This window comes from Haliaeetus leucocephalus, unplaced genomic scaffold (genome assembly GCF_000737465.1).
Source record: "Haliaeetus leucocephalus isolate CR32 unplaced genomic scaffold, Haliaeetus_leucocephalus-4.0 Scaffold140, whole genome shotgun sequence".
NCBI classification, from domain to species: domain Eukaryota; kingdom Metazoa; phylum Chordata; class Aves; order Accipitriformes; family Accipitridae; genus Haliaeetus; species Haliaeetus leucocephalus.
In genome coordinates this window covers 10114293-10135794 of record NW_010972576.1, presented here as the reverse complement: position 1 = coordinate 10135794, position 21502 = coordinate 10114293, and the positions used below count along the sequence as shown (strand labels likewise).

Sequence of the window (21502 nt, the reverse complement as noted above, 5' to 3'; positions counted from 1 at the left end):
CATTTGACTAATCATATCAAAGTCCCTACCTACGCTTTTGTTCCTATTTTTGTTTCCCCCTGTAATATTAGCTTCAGATTTCACTGTTTTGTTTACTTTTTAATTAAAGACTTTGACATTTTGAAACCATTTTATATTTCCTATCCTGGCAATATTCAAAGGAGGACTACACAGATGGGCAAATAATCATATCAAGATCTGAGGTAACGCTTCCCTTCATCTCAGTCCACTTGGGTAAACTCACACCACATGCCAGTGTGAACTATTCTTGTAACATGGGCTGTAAAGCCCTGCTGAAACTTATTTAGGAAGGGTAATTTTGGCTATGCATAAGTGCCCTACATTACATACATTACAGGTGAAATCTGCTGGGAAGGGCTCTGACATTTATAAGTTATACAGACGGTATATATTACAGAGGCTTCAAATTCTGAGCAAATGTAATAGAATATAATTTTATACCTGCAGTCTCTTCAAAAAGAAAGAAACACCAATGCCCTTTCAATTCTACAGCTTTTGGGTTTTAAAAAAAAAAAAGTCTCCAGCCTTTACAATTAAATAATTTCACTTCAATTCTTCCTAGGTATTCCCTGTACAAAGGCACTGTAATGCTATCTCATTTCTGAAGAGGAGTTTGGAAGGCTTGGACAGCATCTGTAATGCGAGCTGTGTAAGGAAGCAAACTTTTACTGTCTCCTCTCCCTTTTACAGGGTGCCGTGTGCATCTTCCTTGTGCTTTCCCCAGGGAGGGGGAAAGCCAGGAGCCCCACAAAACCGTAAAGGCAGCCTGAACCACCCCTGAAATGCAAGCATGAGATAAATGTGATGGGGCTGATCTTACTTTGGGTGGGCATGAACTAGGAACGACAGCTACAAAACCTAGTTTCTTTGCAGATATCTGTGTCCTTCTTTGCCTTATTATGAACATTTTATGCCAAAGTTGGTAGGTTATCCCAGCAAGCTCTGGAATATCTGTTTTGTTAGAGCTATTTGCCACTGAATTAAATTCCTCTCTAAACCTTTTATTTCTTATTGTGCTCTGGTGTATTGGGGGCACCTGAGACTCACTTGTAAAACTGCAGGTGACGTGTTTCTTGTACACAGTGTAATTCTCACATGGACTTTTAAAAGTTAAAGCCAACTCTCCCACATGAAGGTGGTCCATCAGCTGTAATTCCCAATAGGTAAATGGCTGCTTGGCACTATCTGCACACAACCTATTTTGACATTTTGTTGGACTCACTGCCACAGCACTGCTTTTGGCTGCTCCATGGCACTGCAGAAGGGAAACCACTCCTGCCAGGGACAGGCTGATGAACAAAGCCAAGCAGGTGACACACAGAAACCCTCTCCACCACGAGTGGGGAAACTCTGACAAAAACCAAGGTGCTTTAAAAAATCCCCTAGAAAAACGGCAGCTGCTTTCTCGTAAGAAGGTGCAGAGGTTACTGGTGGCAGCCATCTAGGGCAAGTCCAGTGGTGATTGCTGCTGAGCCCTGCAAAGCCCCGCACCACCAGGCACGGTTCCCCTCTCGGCTGCTGTATCTGCATCAAACGCCAACCTGACCAGCTTCAGATGGCCTCTTTTCTCCTCACAGCATCCATAAATATCTATTTTCTCCTCTAGTTCCAGCATAAATCTTCCCTCTTAGCTTGTATCTGCCCAATTCTGGATCAGTGACATGTTTGAGGTTTGACATATCAGACGTCCATGCAACAAGAACTGGGAGGTCAATGCTGTTGAGTTGAGGATAGCTTTGTGTCGTGGTTTAAGCCCAGCTGGTAACAAAGCACCACAAAGCTGCTGGCTCACTCCTCCCCCTGGTCCCAGTGGGATGAGAAGAAAATGTCTTGTGGGTTGAGACAAGGACAGGGAGGGATCACTCATCACTTATGGTCACAGGCAAAAGACAAGCTCAACTTGGGGAAGAAACAAAATCAATTTAATTTACTACCAATCAAATCAAAACAAGGATAATGAGAAGTAAACCCAAATCTTAAATCACCTTCTCCCCACCCCTCCCATCTTTCCAGGCTCAACTCCACTCCCAGTTCTCTCTCCCTCCTCCCCCCAGCAGTGCAGAGGGACGGGGAATGGGGTTTGGGGTCAGTTCATCACACCTTGTCTCTGCCGCTCCTTCCTCCTCAGGGGCAGGACTCCTCACTTGTTCCCTGCTCCACCGTGGGGTCCCTCCCACAGGAGACAGGTCTCCACAGAACTTCTCCAGCATGGGTCCTTCCCACAGGCTGCGGTCCTTCATGAACTGCTCCAGTGTGGGTCCTTTCCATGGGCTGCAGTCCTTCAGTCACAGACTGCTCCAGCACGGGCTTTCCCATGGAGACATGGCCATCTCCGGGGGCATGCCCCTGCTCTGGCGTGGGGTCCTCACCGGGCTGCAGGTGGGCATCTGCTCCCCGCTCCCCTCCGTGGGCTGGGGGGGACACAGCCTGCCGTCTCACCAGGGGCTGCAGGGGCATCCCGTCCTCCGCTCACCTCCTCCCCTCCTTCCTCACTGACCTTGGTGTCTGCAGAGGGGTTCCTCTCACATTCCAATCCCACTGCTCACTGCAGGTTCCCCTTCTTAAATCTGTTCTCCCAGAGGCGCGACCACCATCACTGACGGGCTCGGCCTGGGCCAGAGGCGGGTCCGACTTGGAGCTGGGGAAGCTTCTAGCAGCTTCTCACAGGAGTCACCCCTGGAGCACCCCTGCTACCAAAACCCCACCACACAAACCCAAAACACTGTTGCACCACGGGGTCCACAGCATGTACATATGGATCAGGAAGCAGCAGTCCCAATGACTGCAGCTATTTTTAGCTATGCAAACATATAACATGTCAACTACTAAAAACATCACTGGTCCAGAATTAAAAATTGCCACTGCTGTCTCTTAAGCAGCCGTAACTTTCGGGAGAAGATTCATGCTGGAACTAGAGTCACGTAAGTAATTGCACTGATTGAAGATCACTTAAACTTGTTACCTTCCACAAATGCAGCCATGCGGAGTAATAATAATATTGTTGTGAATCATTTTGATAAAACCCACCCTCTACATAAAGAGACAAATGTGAGGAGCTTAGAAAGTGTTCATATTGTCTGGGTCTGCAAGGAAGAGAAGTAGCCTGCTCAATTTCAAAACAATAATAATTAAAAAAAAAAGGCTAGGAATATAAACATTGATAAACCTGCCCTACAAATATTATTTTAAAGATGTCTATAACAGACTGCTTGAAATCAAAGCCTAATAAAGCAGTTATCTTCAAGGGGACTTCTTCTATGTTTAAGAGGAAGCACGTGCATCAGGGCTTTGCTGGGTTCCAGGCACTGAATACTATGTTCGCAACCTGCAGTCTCTCCCTTATTCCAGTGGGCATTTCCCTGGGTCCAGATCCCAGGTCAAAAGGCTGTAAAGAGTGCTGTAATGGAGCTCCTCTGTCCAGAGCCAATGACCAAGAATGAGAGAAGGGCTGCAGGTTACGTTTTATGTTCAACATCTTTATGAGTCAGAGCGTAAGGTTTTCTATTCTTTGTATACATCTGCATAGTATTATCCATATGACAACCATAAAAAAAGAAAGATAATTAAAACCAGACTGATTGGAATTAATACAAAATAAACAGTTTGCTTAATATCTCTGGCCAATTTATCCTATGAAAAAAATGAAGCAAATGCTTCTGTCTAAGCTGTAGGGGGAAAAAATTAGAAAAAAAAAAGCAAAATATTTAGCTTACCTCACCTGAAAGCAATCTCCTCTTTGATCCCGTTTTGCTTGAACTGCCAGCACCACTTCTTCTCTGGTATCATCAGTTCCTTCTCTGTCTCTATTTGCACTCTTCCACGTATCTCCTCTGGCCAACTATTAAGAGTCTAATAATGTATCAGGATGATTTTCATTAAATTAACCAGAAAAGTCCTCACTTAGAATTTCCATTTGCAAGAAAGGCTGTATAATTAGCTTCCGCTTCAGCTCTACAAGTTTTGCTCTAGCTTTTTGTGTCCATGCCTAGTGTATCAAGTCTTTAACTTAGAGATGAATATTTGAATTGAGTTTGCCCAAAATCTCTGGTAGAATTTAAAGCAACTTCATTGCTGCTCATTAAAGGAGCTTGACATGCCCTTTTACTAATCTCCTCCTATCTAGAGCAAATAGACACTTGAAGCCCTCTTGCCTCACGTGCCGTTTGCTGCATAGTATGATCTATTTCTTGGGGGGGGGCGTTGGAATTAAGAGGCTGCTTGGGGTATCTTTCACTATAGAGGCCTTTGTTTCTGTAACTGCATGAACACACACACACACACAAGCCATATAGATATTGTACTAGTCAGGTCATATCATTGACTTCTGTGCCTGGCCTTTGTCTGCTAATAAATCTTCCCCTGGATTTATTTTTACACTCCAAACCTCTGAACAGTTTGAGCTTTGAACCAGACTAGAGCATTGATATAAACACCACACCAGCGCGTGCCTTTGCTATATAGATTATATTCCATTAAAAAAACTTCCATAAGGTTGAAAACTCAAGGACTCCAAAGTCAGGAAGCAGATAGTGCCAATTCAGTCTTCTTCAGATACAACCTTTGATTACCTGACTGTATGCTCTGGTTTCCATAGGAATCTGCTCTCATTCAGTATAGTTCAACGCAATTAAATGAAAGCATCCCCGCTCCCCTCGTGGCACGTTTTGGCTGAGATGCAGATCCTAATTTTCAATGATACTGGGACTCATATGAACAACCCCTCAAAAAGCTGATGAATCAAAAGCAAAGTTTATTTCCATTATCTTTTTTTAAGTTATGGTTTGTAAACATCAAACTATGTATAATAAGAAAAACAGCCTTTACCATAGGGCATGTTGGGCTCATCTAACTCAATCACATTACCAAGTCCATTTGTGAATAACAGAGAACACACTGATGGCTAAACACTTGGGTTTGCTTTGTTGGTTTTTTTTTCCATTTGCTCTATGATTAAATACACTTCTCTGGACTAAGCTGTCTTTCACCCCCAAACACTGAATGCACATTAAAACGTGCTGCAGGTTCATCCCCTGTGCTCTTCAGAGCACCATCCCTACCCTGCCTCATAAGAGCCAACTGGGGCTGGACGTGCCCCAGGAGAAACAAACCTGGAGAAGGACGGAAAAGCAAAAGCTCCTGGAGGCTTCCTCCATCCATGGTCCGGGACACCGGCCTGGCCGAGGTAAGGGATGCCCAGGACTGCGAGAGGCAAGGCGTTTCCCTCCTCCAGCATCCTCATCGACCAGCCACCACTAGGTCAAATCGTAGCTCATACCCAGCCGCCTGCAGCCATTTCAAACAGCAGCTGGGGCAGGTAACCATCAGGACCGCCACCGGCCACAGCACAAGCTGCATCCTGGGAGAGGGACCACTGTTGTTCTGGGTCCCCAATCCCTGCCCACCCAGCTACAAATTCTGCTGGAGCTGGTAGCAGGCAGGAGGAGAAGGGCCAGGGAGCTCTTCTAGATGGACAGGAACTCTAAACAAGGCAGCACTGACAAAAATGACAAAGCAGGGTATCAGACTGCAGATTAGCTCTGTGGATCCTCATGAAGTTATTAATTTCTGGCTGACATGAAGGAGGATATGAAATCTATGCACTGGGGTAGTGCTGGACAAGGTACGTAATCCACAGACTGGAAGAAGTGATGGATTTGTTTAACCATGAGCTACAGCAAAGAGCTTCCAGAAATTTGTTAGCTCCCAGAGCGGCTGGCTGCCCCTCGCACTGGGGCACAGGTTAGCTCAGACACTCAGTGCTCCCTCGTGCAGCATGTTAAACAGCATATGGAGAACAGCAGCTCCAACTTTGCACACAGCAATAGGTAAAAAGCTTAATTTTAATGATTGGATGAGATTTTCCAGTCCATTTCATCCCCTGCGAGTTATGGCACTGCACAAGGGCAGCAGCAGCTCGAGGTGTGTTTCCCACTCACAGACCCATGGAGCTGTTCTGTAAAATCTCCATGTGGACTTTATCAGAGGTGGCCATGCCAGAAGCCGGAAGAAGCTCAGAGAAGCAAAGCCCTGGGGGGATTTGAGATAGGGCTGCTGCCTACAGACAGCACAGGATGGGACAGTGTAATTTGAAGCAGCAGCCAGCACTGGTAATGTTAAACAACACTCGCTTCAGCCTCTTGGTAGCCCAGGATCAGCCGATGACAAAAAAGGATTTATTTGTCCCCCCAAGTACATCATGAACATGAAAAAGCTATTCAACCTCCAAGAAAAAAGCTGGCAGAAGAAAAATGAGCACAATTTGGTGATGAATATAAATGTAGAATAGGGAGGGAAGAAAAGTCCGCCGCCACAAGGCTATAAGCTCTGCCTTTAGGAGCACCCTCAGCTCATGCCTGCTGTTTTACCTTGTGTCCCCCCCCCAAATCATTCCCCTTCTTCAGACCATGCTCGCATGAACCTCTGACAAGAAACAACTGACAAAATGTCATGACTCCTACAAGCTCTTGCCCTTTTTCTAAACCCCAAACTGTTTCCTACTGTCACCTCCCCTTTCCTCCTGTCACTGTGCCCCATCTCCTGGCCCCCCTGCACCTTGCTTTTCCCTTCTATCTCTACAGTGACTGAAAGCACAACTAAAAATCACTGCCCAGCATGCCTTTTCTTCCTTCCAAGAGCAAGACAGGACCTTACCGTATATCATGGGAAAACATGAAGGCCAGAATAGCAAACATTGTTACTGTTCAAAGGAACTAATTTGGAGTGCCAATTTCCACCCTGGTTGATTTTGCAAACCTCTGCTGTGAAGAAGGTAGTCTTCTCTCAACATGCTCCCTGAAAAACAAGTGATTTATTATGTTAACTCATACACATATTGATAGACTCATGCTCACACTCAACAGTGATTAGCCCTGAACTTAATTTAAAAATCTGACCTATACATAAGCCTCCAAAGATGTAATTTGGCTCTCTGGATGTAGGAGAGCAAAGGCTCAGTGTCACCAGGGTGCTGCTGGGCAGAGGGATGGGAGATGAACAACAGAGACAGCGAGTAGGGGCGTTTGTTGGGACGAACTGGCCTGGCTGGCTGCTTCTGCCAAGATCTCTGCAGCAGAAGGACCTGTGCAAGGAAAGGAGCTGGAGCCTGGATGCAGGTGGTAATCCACAGCTCCCATATATTGATTTTCATTTAACTGTTTGCACCCTTTGCGTAGTGGCACTATGATTACCACATCTATCCCATCAAGCTCCAAATTACGACTCTTGGTTTCACAGTAGTACCATAACATTGTCTAACTAGCAATCCAGTGCTCCCACAATACACCACAATCCTTGAATGCTAATTGCCATTGAGCAGAAAAATACAAGATTCTCCTACTACCATCATGTAACTGCCTACAATATGAATATGGTATGAGGAAACCTATGCTAAAGCTCTAGGGACCTTGTAAAAGACAAATTTTAAGCAAGAAAATATGCTACTGCTATTTTTGGGGGGAGTTATCACAGACTTCATCAGAGCATCCTCAGAAACTGATCTCCACCAAGACACGACAGACATCCACTTGGAATAAATGAAAAAGGAAAGCATCAAAAAATAATATCTCTCCAAATTTTGCAGAGGGACCTTCTAGCCAACTATGAGATGCATTCTATTAAAAGTGGGAAAAAAACCACTTGATTAGCCACATACTTGAGAAAATATACAAATAAATAAGGAAGAATATGCCAGATTTATTTGCAGCCTTATTGTAGTGTCATTTTACTTCCATTGATACACACTGAATTATTTCAGAGAAAACCCAACTTGTTTGCTTCTCCAGATATTGGTCAGATACTGGTCAGAATTTCCCAGTAATCCTCTACTGATTGTCAGTGGGTACCACATGGGGAAAAAAAAAGTCACATAGCAGATTAACTTCACTGGGGTTGTTTAAAGCCAGGTATAAGTCCAAGATTGGACCCTAGGTGCTGTAAATATTAAGTTGCTCTATTTTATACCCTACCTGCCTCCAACAGGCACAGGCTGAGAACATACAAGGAAAAACACACTGTATAGTAAAAAAAAAAGTCCTGTCCTATAAAATGTAATTTATTCTTTGCACACAGCAGGAGAGGGTAAGTGATTGCTTTATGTGTCATGATCAACAATTTCAATAATGGAAGTGAATTTAAAAAAATATATACTCCAGTAATTTTTGAGAGATCTGAATAATTTTCAATCCACCCTTAAAGGACACTTTGAAAGGTTTACATAGTTTGGAGAAACGCTGCTAGGACAACATAAATGGCAAGAAAAGCTGAAGAACGCTGATATGGGTAAAACCTACAAAGACTATCTCAACTTAATGCAAATGCCAATAGTTCATCTTTCATGCTGAGCCACATCATTTATTAATTTACCATCCTTTTTATTCTCAGAGAATATTGATCCAAGCACAGGATAAGTACAAAAATTTTATGTTCTATTTCAGTGGAAGTGTATAACAATTCAATTAAATTTCATTGAATCAAGGTGTCAGTGTAGGCAGATTAGTATCAGGGAAAGATTTTCACTTTCTTACCTAACCTGTTATGGTTCGTCCAGAGACACTCAACATCCGAGATTTGAGAAATGAAATACACCATTAGGAAGCAGTATTATTTCTTGTAGTGATGTTCCTGTGTCTGGGTAGCATGGTACTCAACTGTTTTGTCATCTACCAAATGAGAGCATTCCTTCAAGTAGATTTGTGACACTTAGTGGAAATCCTGCTAAAACCAAGGACCCAGATCCTTTAGTTTAATTCTGATCTCACTCACTGGGCAAATGTAAGCATAAAATTAACACAGCTTTGATACCAGTCATTTTTAATTCGGAGGGGAATAAGTTGAAATCAGTGAGGCTGTATCTGCTTAGGTTTTCAATGATTTTGGCCCTACACTTGTTTTCATGTGTTCCCTTCTGCTTGATGGATTTCAAGGGAAAGAAAGAGTTTATGTAGGATAGAATTACTGCTTTGGTCTAGTATCTTGAGCTATTTTTCCAGCGGAAACTTCTGGGTGGGAAAACTTGACACTTCAGAAGTGTGCCAAAATTTAGTGCAAGTTTATATTTACCAAAGGAACATTTGACATTTCATTGATGCATCACAAAGAGAAATAAGGGACACATGTGACAGGATTATCTTGTACTGAAATACTTTAAAACAAACAACGGCACTGCCCAACAGTAAGAAAAATGGGAAGCAAAGCCATGAATACATGAGTACTGAAAAGGAAGTAACTGTCATCCTAGGGAAAGTGTGAATATTAGTCAGAGCACAATGACACAACCCTTAGTTTCACAGTATAGGAGAAAACTTTTAAAACACACCCCAAACACTAGGTATTTTTAAAGAGTTTAAGGTATTTCCAGTGTAAATACAAAAGCCTTTTATTACAACTTGCATACCTTACCATCTTAAATATTTTTGAAAAAAAATCTTATGGAAAATATTTTTCCAAATCAGCAATATTTAAATTTTAGCATGGTGATTTAAAATTTCTTTAGAGACATTTTTGCTTGCACTCCATCTTATTATAACATGCCATTCTGACACAAATAAAACTTTCATAAGACCCCCAACAACAGACAGTGGTTTTCTGTCCCCAAACTGCCATACACGCACTAGATTTGGGCTTATCAGAGATGTGAATACTTTGCCCTGTTTTTCAGTCATCAACACAAGTTTCCTATCTATGCCAACCTCAACTTTCATGGCAAATGATATGAAAAAGATCTTTAGGCAAAGCAATAAAGAGCAATATAAAAGCTCATTATAAGCCCAATTCATAAAATTACAAGCAGTAGTATATAGTATGCACAAGTAAAACTGAAAACCAAGTTCAAGCGTACCAAATGAGATTATAAACTAGCTGTTGTTTTTCTGTCTGGGAAAAGCAATTCTTTAATGAGCTTGGAAACACAGCTAAATATTTTCTTTCATAAATTCAAGCAAAAGCTGTACCACTTTTGAGACTTCTGCTGGGCAGCTTTTTCTCCTCTCTCTTTTCCTCTTTTAAATTTTAAATACTGCACAGGAACCATTTGCTCTGTGAGGTTCCCATAGTTAGGACCAAACCCTTCTCAGAGGAATTTTGGCACCTTATTAATTAGTTGGTTATGAGAAGGAGCTGCACTCTTTCAGTGACTCCTATTTTGCCATCAGTAAAGTGTGATCCCATAATAAATTTCCATCAAGCAAACTATTTCTGGTAATTCCCCCTAATTAACACCAGACTGCTAATAATAAATTAGGGCCCTATGTGTTTCTGATATAACCAAGATCTTGTCTGAGCACAAGATATTAACCAATGTCCTGAGAAAGTAAAACTCAAACCTAAATTAAGCCTTTGCTGGTAAAAGGATTTATATGCAATTTTGTGAAAAACCCTTTGAAGATCTCATACAGGGCATTTTGACCAGCAAACATTTTGAGTGACAGAGAGATTTGTTCTGTGCTGAGCAGTGAAAGTGGATTTATTGTGAAAACACACCGTTGAGTTTTAAGCCTATAAATCTTACACTGGATTACAGTGTCTTAATGAATGAATGACAGATCTCTTTTTTTTGTCGGTGCATTTTAATGTTACATGACGTTGTGATTGATAGAAACCAAACCTTTGCCATTAAAACGTCAAATGCAGACTTGATGCTTTTAAAAGTTTGGCTTCTGGAGTTTAATATACTGTTTGCAAATAGACTTGCGTTTGTCTCATCCATAGCCTAAACACTGGAGGGAAGGCAAGTTTTCTGTAAAGTTGCCTCTAAATTTTATAGAGCTCTGTGCAGTGTTTTCCTTTGCTTGTGTAAATAAAGGTAGAAAACAGCAGTGCATTTGCCTAGTTAAGAGATACTCAGCTAAGGAGAGTCTTACCAGGCTGGTGTTATCATGAAGTAATTGGCCATGTTATAGTAGACAGTTAAGTATCCCATGCTGAAAGTGGAGACTGCTGTGTGCCAAGGCTCAGTACCAATAACGCTTGCCAGAGCAGGCAATATTTCCTTGAACAGTCTCAACTTAGGAAAACTATTAAATGCTTCTAAACAAGCATTGCAAAGTATTCTAGATGGGCAGTAGAATGAAGTAAAGATAGCAAATAAACAGGAATTGGCCAATATTGAGTTTTCTATTGTTACATGTTCTACAGTGTTCAATACCATATTTTCATCTTTCATTCCACCTTGAGAAAAGATGGAGAATCAGAGACTCACCGAGGTTGGAAGTGACCTTTGGAAATTAAGGGACCTTGTCTAGTCCAAAGGCCATGTCCAGTTGGGTTGTGAGGATCTCCAAGGGCAGAGACTCTGCAATCTCTCTGAGCAACTTGTGCCAGTGTTTGACCAATCCTCATGGTTGTCCTGTCACTATGTACCACTGAGCCAAGTCTGGCTCCATCTTCTTTACTCCCCCTTCCAGATATTTGTACACATGGATGAGGTCCCCCCTGAGCCTGCTCTTCTCCAGGATGAACAGTACCAGCTCTCTCAGCCTCTCCTTGTATGACAAATGCTCCAGGCCCTTAATCATCTTCCTAGGTCTTCACTCCAGTACGTCCATGTCTCTCTTGTACTGGCGAGACCAGCGCTGGACGCAGCACTCCAGATATGTCTCACCAAAGCTGAGCAGAGAAGAAGGATCACCTCCCTCAATCTGCTGGCAATGCTCCACCTAATGGACTCCAGGAGGCTGGTGGTCTTCCTTGTCACAAAGGAGACATCACTGGCTCATGGTCAACTTGGTGTCCACCAGGACCCCCAGGTCCTTTTCCATAAAGCAAACCTCCACTCAACCAAAAAAAACCTGAAGAACAAGCAACTCAAATGATATCTATTCATGTGTACAATCACAACTTTCTTTTACTGACTATGATTCAGAAGAAGAAAACATCCAACAACCACAAAACAACTGAGGACAGATAGAGAGTTGGGGGATTGTGTTGGGTTTATTTGTTTGGTTTGGTTTTTTAATTATAATTAAATTTGCAAACATGAACAGCCAAAATTTGATGCCAAGAACTATTAGCCACAGGCAAGGAAATCACCAGGACTTAACAGCTGGTTGTTTAGCATAAAACAATGAAAGAAAAAATAAAAAAAGGAATTTCAAACAAGTAATCTGTGAATTGGTGTAGTTCCCCTTTTTACTCTTGTTTGCAAAGCCACTCATACGGCTAGATGATGCGAGTAGCTCCATGAAGAAACAGGTACACAACTGAACAGACCAACACACACTGAACCACAACTCAACTTTTGCTTTTAAGTTTATTGCATTGTTATATTAAGCATTTATATTTACACATAATTCTGAATTATTTAGTTACAATATACTGAAACTTTCATCATGATTCAATTATTCACTTACAAAGACCTTCTACCTTCAAACAGAGTTAAACCCGATTTGCTTACAGGCAGTTTTTGAAGAAAAATAATTACTGACTGAAAATGCATGCAAAAAACTACAGTAGTTAGGTTACTAACATGTCTCTCCTGACTTTGTAACGTTCCCTCAAAACATGAATGCTATACGTGTTGTATGAAAATTAGTTGGAAGTATCACAAAATCCCCAAATGATGATGGAACGGTGCCGATTTTTCACTACATCAAGTCTGCAGTCAAATATACGTATGTATATGTGCATATATACCTATGTCTCTCAATGTACATGCATATGTGTGCATGTGTAGAGAAGTACATATAAATACATACACATACACACACTTACACACCAAAGATTCTAGAGGTAAATATGCAGGCTTACAAATAAAACAAAATACAAAGATACCAGTATGAAATAGTCCTAAACAAAAAAAGGTAATAAATATTCAGTGAGATATATGGCATTATTATAAAGTGCTCTACTAAAATCTCACTTATTAAAATAACGATAAAAATTATGTTCCTTTTAGTTGATCTATATAATTTGGTAGAGCCATTAAATATTCATTATGTATCAGTGACTCTATGCTTCCTTTTAAATTTTAAACAAATAGATAAAAGCAGAAATTAAAAGGCAAAGCAGCTAAATGAAGCAGTACTATCAGAGCCTTTCAGGCTTTTGTCCTCAAATTCATTAACTGCAAAATTTCAAACCCTAGAGCATATGGACTAAGAAATATAATTCCAATTAAAATTATGAAACTAAACAAAATTCAATTTGATTTTAAGAACAATGAAAAACTGTAAAGTTTCTATCTTACTTTAAAAGAGCGAGGTTTGAATTGCAGAAATTACTGTACACCTCATCCTGTGCATTCCCATCTTCTTTCCTCATGCATGTGCAATATAGCTCCACTGAAACCTAGTCTCTAGGTCTCATTTCTCCACATACCACCTAATTTCAAAAGCAACCTGGCTCATATGTTACCATATCTTGTCTAGTCTGCTTCCACCCTTCTGATTTTCAGCCAAACTCACAAAAGGGTACATCTACAAGAGTGTAAACATTTTAAACAGCTTTATGCCATTTCTTCTGTACCACCATAACTTTAAAAACAGAAACGTGGTAGTATTGAAGAAAAACAACCTCGGGAAGTAAAGTCAAAGAGCCCCACAACATGAACCTGTCTTGCTGAATTAATAAGAAAGCCAAATATATTTTCATATTTCAGCACAGCAATTTTGGTTTTCTTTCCCCCTCTTTTGTTGACGTTCCTTGTTACAATTGCTTTACTCAACCATGGCAATTTTTTGTGATTTTCCCCATGGTTTTATGGATGAACCTGTCCTTTGTATCATTAAAAAAACCCAACAACAACAAAAAAACCAACAAAACCCCCACAACAACAAAACCAGTAAATGGTTATTTTTAATGTCTACTGGAAAGAGCACTAAAGACTAACAATTCAGCCCTGACATCCCAGTTGAATTAAATAGCATGGAAATTCAGTTTCCTCCAGGAATCTGATCTGGCCCTGAGAGGGCCCCCTTCTCTGTTGTGCAACTCTGCTGGAGCGAAATTCACCCTATGCAAACGGTTACCAACTCTTCCCTATCTGCCTAAAATTGCTCCATATCATTTAAGGCTTAATTTGAAGTTAAGTGGGACTTAGCTGGTGCACAGGTCTTGCGCTGACTCTCTGTGGGGAGGACAAATTCATATCCAGCCACAGAATTGGCTATGTCTCCTGGCTCGCAGTAAATGCATAATGACAGCATTGTCTCTCTGCTCCCTTGCAAGAACTGAGAGATACTGAGCTGCCTAACAATATTATATTATTCAACAAGATATTCCCTACTTCCGGAGAAAAAAGAGAGAAATAAAACCTAAACTAATAAAAATCATAACAGCTGAGCAAGAAAGTAAGTTTTCGGTACACTACCTGGCACACCACCAATATACATACTCATGAGCTACATGGTAAAGAATGTACTGAGAGAAAAAAACAATGTCCTCAGTTGCACTTCAGTTTCCCTCATTGAACACCAATCTCACATACTTGATATAAACCACTGTTACCTGCAGAGTCAGTGCAATTTCCCCTTTCTAAGGCACTTAAAACTACCTAAAACCTGAACTGCAAACATAAGAGTGTAACTCCTTGCTCCCTTTTTTTTTTTTAAGAACTGCTCTGACATTTCTATCCTGTCAAACACACCTTCACTAGCAGGTATTTTTGGCTAGTGTTCTGGTATTACATGAGTTAAGGAAGAGTATCCCATTTACTTTTTGAAGTGGCATCTTCTAAACTATTCTTGCTCACCAGCATAGCCACCGCCCCACTTAACTACTTTGTAAAAAATCTCTGTCCTTTGCAGACCCATCAGAGATTTAACTGCAAAGGCACAGGTACATGTAATTGTGCAGGAGGCTTCATGTATATGAGTATCAGATAAAAATATCAGTTGTTGAACTATATATTCTGTGTAATCTTATCTTTGCTTTGAATTCCTTCTAACGGAGCTGAGCTGCAATACTTCTAGACACACTTTAAAAAACCAGCACAATAAAGTGATCTGGATCGCTGAAGCTGATCTCCTTTTATTTGTTGAATAGCAGCAAAACCAAGACTTCTAATACCAGGTATTTATTTTTATGGACGTTTCGCTTATACTGAAGCAGATATAAATGTGGGCATAAAATCATGAAACCAATAATAATGTGCCAAGTGTAGAGGTAAAGGCACTGTAATCATTTGGCTTGGGTGCAATTCCTAATTCCTATCTTTTTATGAAGCAAAACCCTAACTGATAAATGCTCCAAAAATTAGTGTACGACCCCCTCCACAAGTTTTCACGTCTCTCTTCCATTCTAGAAAATCATAGATAAATATTTTTAACTAATTATTTAACATGGACATTTTAACCTTTCTTTCTGCTAAGTACATTTGTTACACAAGATGAGCTCCAAGCATCAGATGTTGATAGAGTGAGCATGTTTCTTGCATAGTGGCTTGTCCTTCTTGGAGAAGAAAGTCTGACCCTCCAGACTGTCACTACATACCTGAAATGGGATAAAAAAGAAAAGATCACTCAATTCAGATGAATGTATGACACCATACATTATTCAGAACGCCAAATCATGGCATTGTTCTATGCAAAAATATATTCAAACAGTAAGAGTTATTACCTTTTTGTTAGAGATATTCTTTTTGATGTAATACTAATGGTTGATGTAAGCATAACCTTCCTTTCTTTAAGTAAACAGGTTCTTGACTGGGAGCAGAGTTAGGCTCAGCATTTAAAAAAACCAAAACCATCCAGTCATTAGGATTGGAGGGGGGTTTTTTTTGTCATACAATATTAGCAGGTGATACTTTGGCTACAGTGCCTTTATGTCAAAAGCACTCTTGCTACTTTAGGAACACCGCCCATTCCTGTACGGCCTTCAACGCTTGCTCCGAGGAGGTAAACATCAAGGGTTAAATGCTAGGACACATGGCTGCAATCCAGGCCAACTCCTCTGGACCTGTGCCAAAGGCTCACAATAGCAACACACCTTCCAAATAACTGGGAAAGTGCTTTTTGTTTGGGCTCAGAGGATTGAAAGAGGCTATAGCTGTTAACTCCCATATGGGTCAGGTTAGCACAAGCACTGCTGCCATGGGTTTGTTTAAAATGTAGACTAGCTTTACTTACTGAGCATACAAAGCAAGTGTCATGCCAAGTGTGGCCCAGAGCTTCAAGAAACCTGTCTCCAGCTTCAATGGGGAATTCACAGCCATGGCACATAGTACCGAAGAGGGCATAGTAATCTGCAAATAAATACAAACAGATTTTAAAGATGAAGCACATGCAGAAAAGCAAGACTGACCCTTTGAAACCTTTGTGCTTTTGCTTTCAATGGCAGTGGGTTTGCGCTTGTCGAGTTTTATAATACTGGGCACACTGAATAAAGAGCTCCTAGATCGAAAGACTGGGATGCCCTCCTTTCCTCGCTAATTCAGTTCTCAGCCCCTTCCTTATCCTTTCGAGTGAGCAATGCTTCCATCTTCCTGGTGTTTCATTTCCTTGAGATCAATAGTGTGCTCGGGAGGGGAAAGGCACTCCTTGCAGAGCACCCATGCAGGCTCTACATGCTCCTTATGTTCTCTCCATCTCTGCCTTGAAAGCATACCTTGGCTGTCCACATGACAGACCTCCTCAGTGAGTAACAAACTCCTGCCTACATTCTGGCACAATATTTACCCCAGACTGCACTACACAAAATCATGTAACCATTAGGCTTCTGTCCTAAACAGACTCTAGCAATTTGGATCAGGTCAGAATAGTTTTCTAGTCACTGGAGTTTATTACATGGCTTAAAGAAAAAAAGAAAAAAAAAAATCAAAACACAAAAAAACCAAAACCCCCACAAAAAACCCAAATCAAAACCAAACCAGAGGCTTTAGGCAATACATTTATTGCATTTAACAAAAAGTTTCAGTAGGGTGTCAGGATGGTTATTGGTGACTGGAATCACTGAAGGGGTATTTGCACCATTCATTTTTAGGCACAGAATTGACCTGGTGCCACTGGAGGCTCCCCTGGAGTCAGCAGAGAAAAGCTCCTTCAGCAGTCTCAGAGAGCAGGGACCAAAATGAAGGGCATCAAACCGTTCATATTCCCCACCAACTGCAAAGCTCAAAAAGAGAGAGCAGGGCAGACTAGGAGGATAAAATATATGTATAAAGTTGGGTGGCAGGCACTGGCACCCACCCCCATCCCCATGGTCTCAGTGTGTGACACCCTCCTCTCTGTGCATAGAGCCATCTCAGGGGCTACAAGTCATCACAGCCCTTCGCTGTCCACCTCTGCAGATCTAAATTTGACCCCAAGTTGTCTCATCTTTTCCACTTATTTCAACTCTCAAACACCCCATTCTAAGAAGGAAATTTTTTTTTCCTGCACAGAAGACAACAGCATTAGTGCTATAACACAAGAGAATTTGGGATCAGCACACTACCATGGCAAATACGTAATGTCATGCAACTCTACATCTTCATAAGATGACCTACAGACAGTATGACAACCATAATGAAGCTTTGGATTCCATCCTTAATAGTAACACCCTCTGCCTCTGACAGGGAAATTAGTTGCCAGGGGTTGTTTTCAAGGAGACTTATAAGGAGTGGCAAGTGGGGTACAAGGAGATTTTGTTTCTCTACTAGATTATACAGATCTGCTGAAGCTCTAGTGCTTACTGCAGCAGAGCCAATAGAGGCTTATCACGTGTCAAGCCCAAGAGAAAAGTCCTGTTTTGGTTTAGATAGTGTTTTGTATGATGACCTCAAAAAGCATCATCATAGGAGGCATCTCAGCTGGACAGGGAACACAAGTGCTCTGGAAAAGCAAAACCCTTGATGGCTGCCAGTGGCAAGAAAGAGCTTCACCAATCGCCTTCATTTTCCATGCTACGGGGATGGATTTGCAAGTGTTTAAGCAGAAAAAAGACAATTTAAATGTCAAATAGTTGAACACATCTGTGCAAAACCCCTGAAGGACACCGTCTCATGACCATACTGTTTCAGCTCTTTGCACTCGTGTTCATACAGAATCTTTCACTGATATTTTCCTGGTGCCAGTAGTTAAAGCCTTTTGTAAGATGGCCTGTGGTTTGTGTTGATAAGTTTATTGGCTTTTCTTCTGAAGAAAGGGCAATAGATAAGGCAGAATGAAGGGCATCAGCTTTCTTTTGCATGCTTGAATTGCAATACCATAGAAGCCTTCCAAGGCAGACTTCTGGTACAGTCACATATCAATGCTTCCTGCACACAGCATTTTCAAAACCAGGTTACTAACTCTGCACTTAAAAAAAGTTCAAAGTTGTAGATATCTACACTTTTCATTTAATTTTTAGCATCAACATCCAAAACCAGAACGTTTTGCATATTAAACCCTCTTAATACTATTATAATTTCTGATACTATTATAATTTCAAATCCAGATTTAAAATTAGAACCCTCCTTTGCACTAGGAAGAAGGAAAGTTGGCAGTGACATTTACTCCTCATTTCTTTAAAATTAGTCATAGACTCTTAACTCCAGCTGGACTGAAAGTCTTTGAGGAATGACTATATCTCAAATTAACATCTAGTTAGAGAGCCAGAGCCATTACAATGTATCACTGCCAATAACACCTCACAGAATGTGTCTACATTAACTTGTGCTAGCAACTTTCTATCTCAGAAATAAACTTTGCGAGAAGAGTAGTATTCTTGACATTTTATCCCAGTGTTTCCTGCTCACAGTAAAGAAAAGTGCACATTTGTGCATGGGAGTTCTAACAGTAGCACAAATCAATGCACCGCACAACATACGGGTCATTTGGTGGCAGGAACAAGAATTCAACATTAGCAAAACAAACCCGGTCACAAGCTTTCCACACAAAGGGGAGTTATCGATTCCTCCAGTACTATTTTTGAATTATCAAATAGTTCCAAGATTAGGGGCTTCAGATTGCTTCAGGATGAAATTTCACCATGCTGTCACACTGGAGGATGCTGCTTATATATCCGTTTCCCCTGCTGCTCCACAAACTCAATAGGAGCAACACATTACCCTACTTGTGTCACTGAGTTAGCAATAACCTACTGCATCCTTTCCTATCAGCTAACACCTCATTAAAGCTGCTCTGCCAGAGAAATTTTGGATAAATTTTGCCTGCTTTCCTCATCCTTTCAGTACCTAGCACTCTCCGTGGCACTCACTGCGAACAACTGTGGAATCAACCCAGAAGGAAATCTTAGCTCCAAACAAGTCACTAGGATTTTGGGCTAAATCTCTTCCTGGTCAATCCACTTCCACCTCTAGTTAAACTACAATGCTCCTTACAGTAGAAGGAAAAACACAGAAAAGGTCTGACAGATAGTTCTAACACTGATGTAAACAGCATGCAGTGTGAAAATAGACAATTTTGATACAATTTTATTTCTTTTCCCTTTTGCGGGAATTGTTTTACAAATACTATTTCTTTCCTAGCCCAAAAGGGTACATGGAAAGTTTTAACAAACTGGGAAACCAACATAAATAAAACCTTTTCATATTAATAAAAAAAAGATACAATTAGCTGGAAGTGCTAAAAACCAAACCAGAATCCCTCTGAACTTCTAAGCTGCATCTTTCACATAATACTGCTCATCAGGCTTTTAATCGTATCACTGTATTTCTCCCAACAGCCTGATTTTTTTATCCCAAGCTTATGTTCAACAGATGTTATCCCTGATCCTGCAAAAAACTTCCTGGGCAGACTGCTTACTCTTCGAAGTCCCTCCCAGATGTGAATAAGGTTATTCAGAGTAAAACACATTATTCCACTAGCATTTGCTTGGTTAGTAAATAAGCAGATTTACATAAACTCCAGATTATTTTAAAGCCAGCCAGAAAGTCACCCTAAAATTAATACTTTGCTATATCACTGATACTTATAGCTGAGGGCTTAACAGGAACAACAAGCAAAACCAGTGACAAGAAGCCTGCTCCTGCCAAAGCCAATGAAGAAATTCTCACCAAATCCTCCTGCTGCAAACTCAGAGTGTCTACAGCACTTGTTGCTGCTTTGAATTGACATATCAAAGTTACATGAATTTGCTGGGACACTTCTTCTCAAGTGAAGCTTGAGAAAAAGGAATTACTATTTTTTTCCAACCTTATTGAGCTCTGCTTCCCCGCGCAGCCGCAGTAAACTTTGGTTGTGTTGCTTCTTACCCGTCTCACAGTAGGGATCGCCATCTTCTAAGTGGAAGACATTATTGCGGATGGGGTTATGACAGGCCACACATACGAAGCAGGAAACGTGCCAAGTTTGTTTCAAAGCATTTATTACTTCCTGTGGGGATTAGAAAAAGTGATACTAACACATTATTTTGACGTGATGACTAGACTGTGGTGACCATGCCTCCACACTTGATTCATTTCAAGAATACTTTGTTTCCTACTGCTACTTTGAAAATGGGTTGTGCATGCAATTTCTGATGTTAATCTTAATGAGGTGCTTTATTTATGGCACATCTTATTTGTCGTAAGCAACCTTTCATTTTTTGGAAGGTTCAACGTAGAGTTGGACAGATTTAACAACTCATTTGTTCACCTTTTCCATCTTAATTAGGATCTCACCCATAATGGTGCCCTGAAATAAGAAAAACAGCATCTCTGATGTCTCCTCAAGTCTGTGAAGAGTTAATCAGAAGGCATCGCATAGAAAATTATGACTGCTCTGTGTTGTTTTGGAAGACAATATAGTGCCAAATATGACTTGAGAATTGCGCTGCCAGAGCCCTGCGTGACCCCAGTTACACAAGAGTCCAGACACATTGCTGTCTGCAGTAAAGCAGCGGACGATCAGCTGGCAGGCTCAAATTAGCAATATTAATGCCGAGTAGGATAATGCATCTTTCTATCTATGCTGCCACTGGGAATATTTCAGTATTTCACATCTAGCTAACCAGCGTGTTCCTCACTGCTCAGCTCAGCTAAAGACAATTATTTATTCCCACCCCCCTTCTGTATAAAGCTGCCAGTTAAAAGCATTTTGCTCAAGAAAATCTAGTAATCACAACAGCTACAGAACAGCTTCATGAAAACAGGAGTTGAACTTGGAAGAGCCAAGGAGACTACAGCAACTTTTCTCAAAGAGTCTGAAAAGGCTCAATAGAAGAGCCAAAAAAATATCCTGTGTGTGACGGGAGCTGAAAAGGTATGTCAGAGCATGTCTGGAAGAATGCAAACTGGGCCAGATAAAAGGGGATTTCATTACAGAGAAGCACTGAACACTGTGGTTATTGTTCCCACTGAAAAACAGGCCACTTGCTGGTCACTTACCCCAAGAATCTTCCTCTGGCACTTTGAACACTCAGGGGCGAAGAACTTCTCATAGCAGACCTCACAATACAGCGCCCCTTTCTCTTCCACAAACCCAATGTAAGCCATGGAGGTTTTGCAATGAGCACAGTTAAACTCCTCTGGATGCCATGACTTCCCCAAAGCCACCAAGAAGGGTCCTCTGATTAGAAAGAAGAGATTTTGTCAGCAAATGCCCTGGCTTGGCTCCTGCAAAAGCTGTTAATAGGCTTAACCTATGATACC

General features: G+C 41.1%; 1 protein-coding gene across 2 annotated transcripts in view; it reads right to left on the bottom strand.

Annotated features, from left to right (window-relative positions):
- Nucleotides 1-12263: 12263 nt before the first annotated feature.
- PDLIM5 (PDZ and LIM domain 5) overlaps nucleotides 12264-21502 on the bottom strand; it is a 134171-nt gene continuing 124932 nt past the window's right edge. For both annotated transcript variants that reach the window (XM_010586167.1, XM_010586168.1), the window contains exons 10-13: nucleotides 21239-21419; nucleotides 20126-20246; nucleotides 16080-16195; nucleotides 12264-15444 (exon numbers count right to left, since the gene is read on the bottom strand). In XM_010586167.1, the coding sequence (XP_010584469.1) occupies nucleotides 15355-15444; nucleotides 16080-16195; nucleotides 20126-20246; nucleotides 21239-21419 (508 nt within the window). In that variant the 3' untranslated portion in view covers nucleotides 12264-15354. The remainder of the gene's footprint in view (nucleotides 15445-16079; nucleotides 16196-20125; nucleotides 20247-21238; nucleotides 21420-21502) is intronic.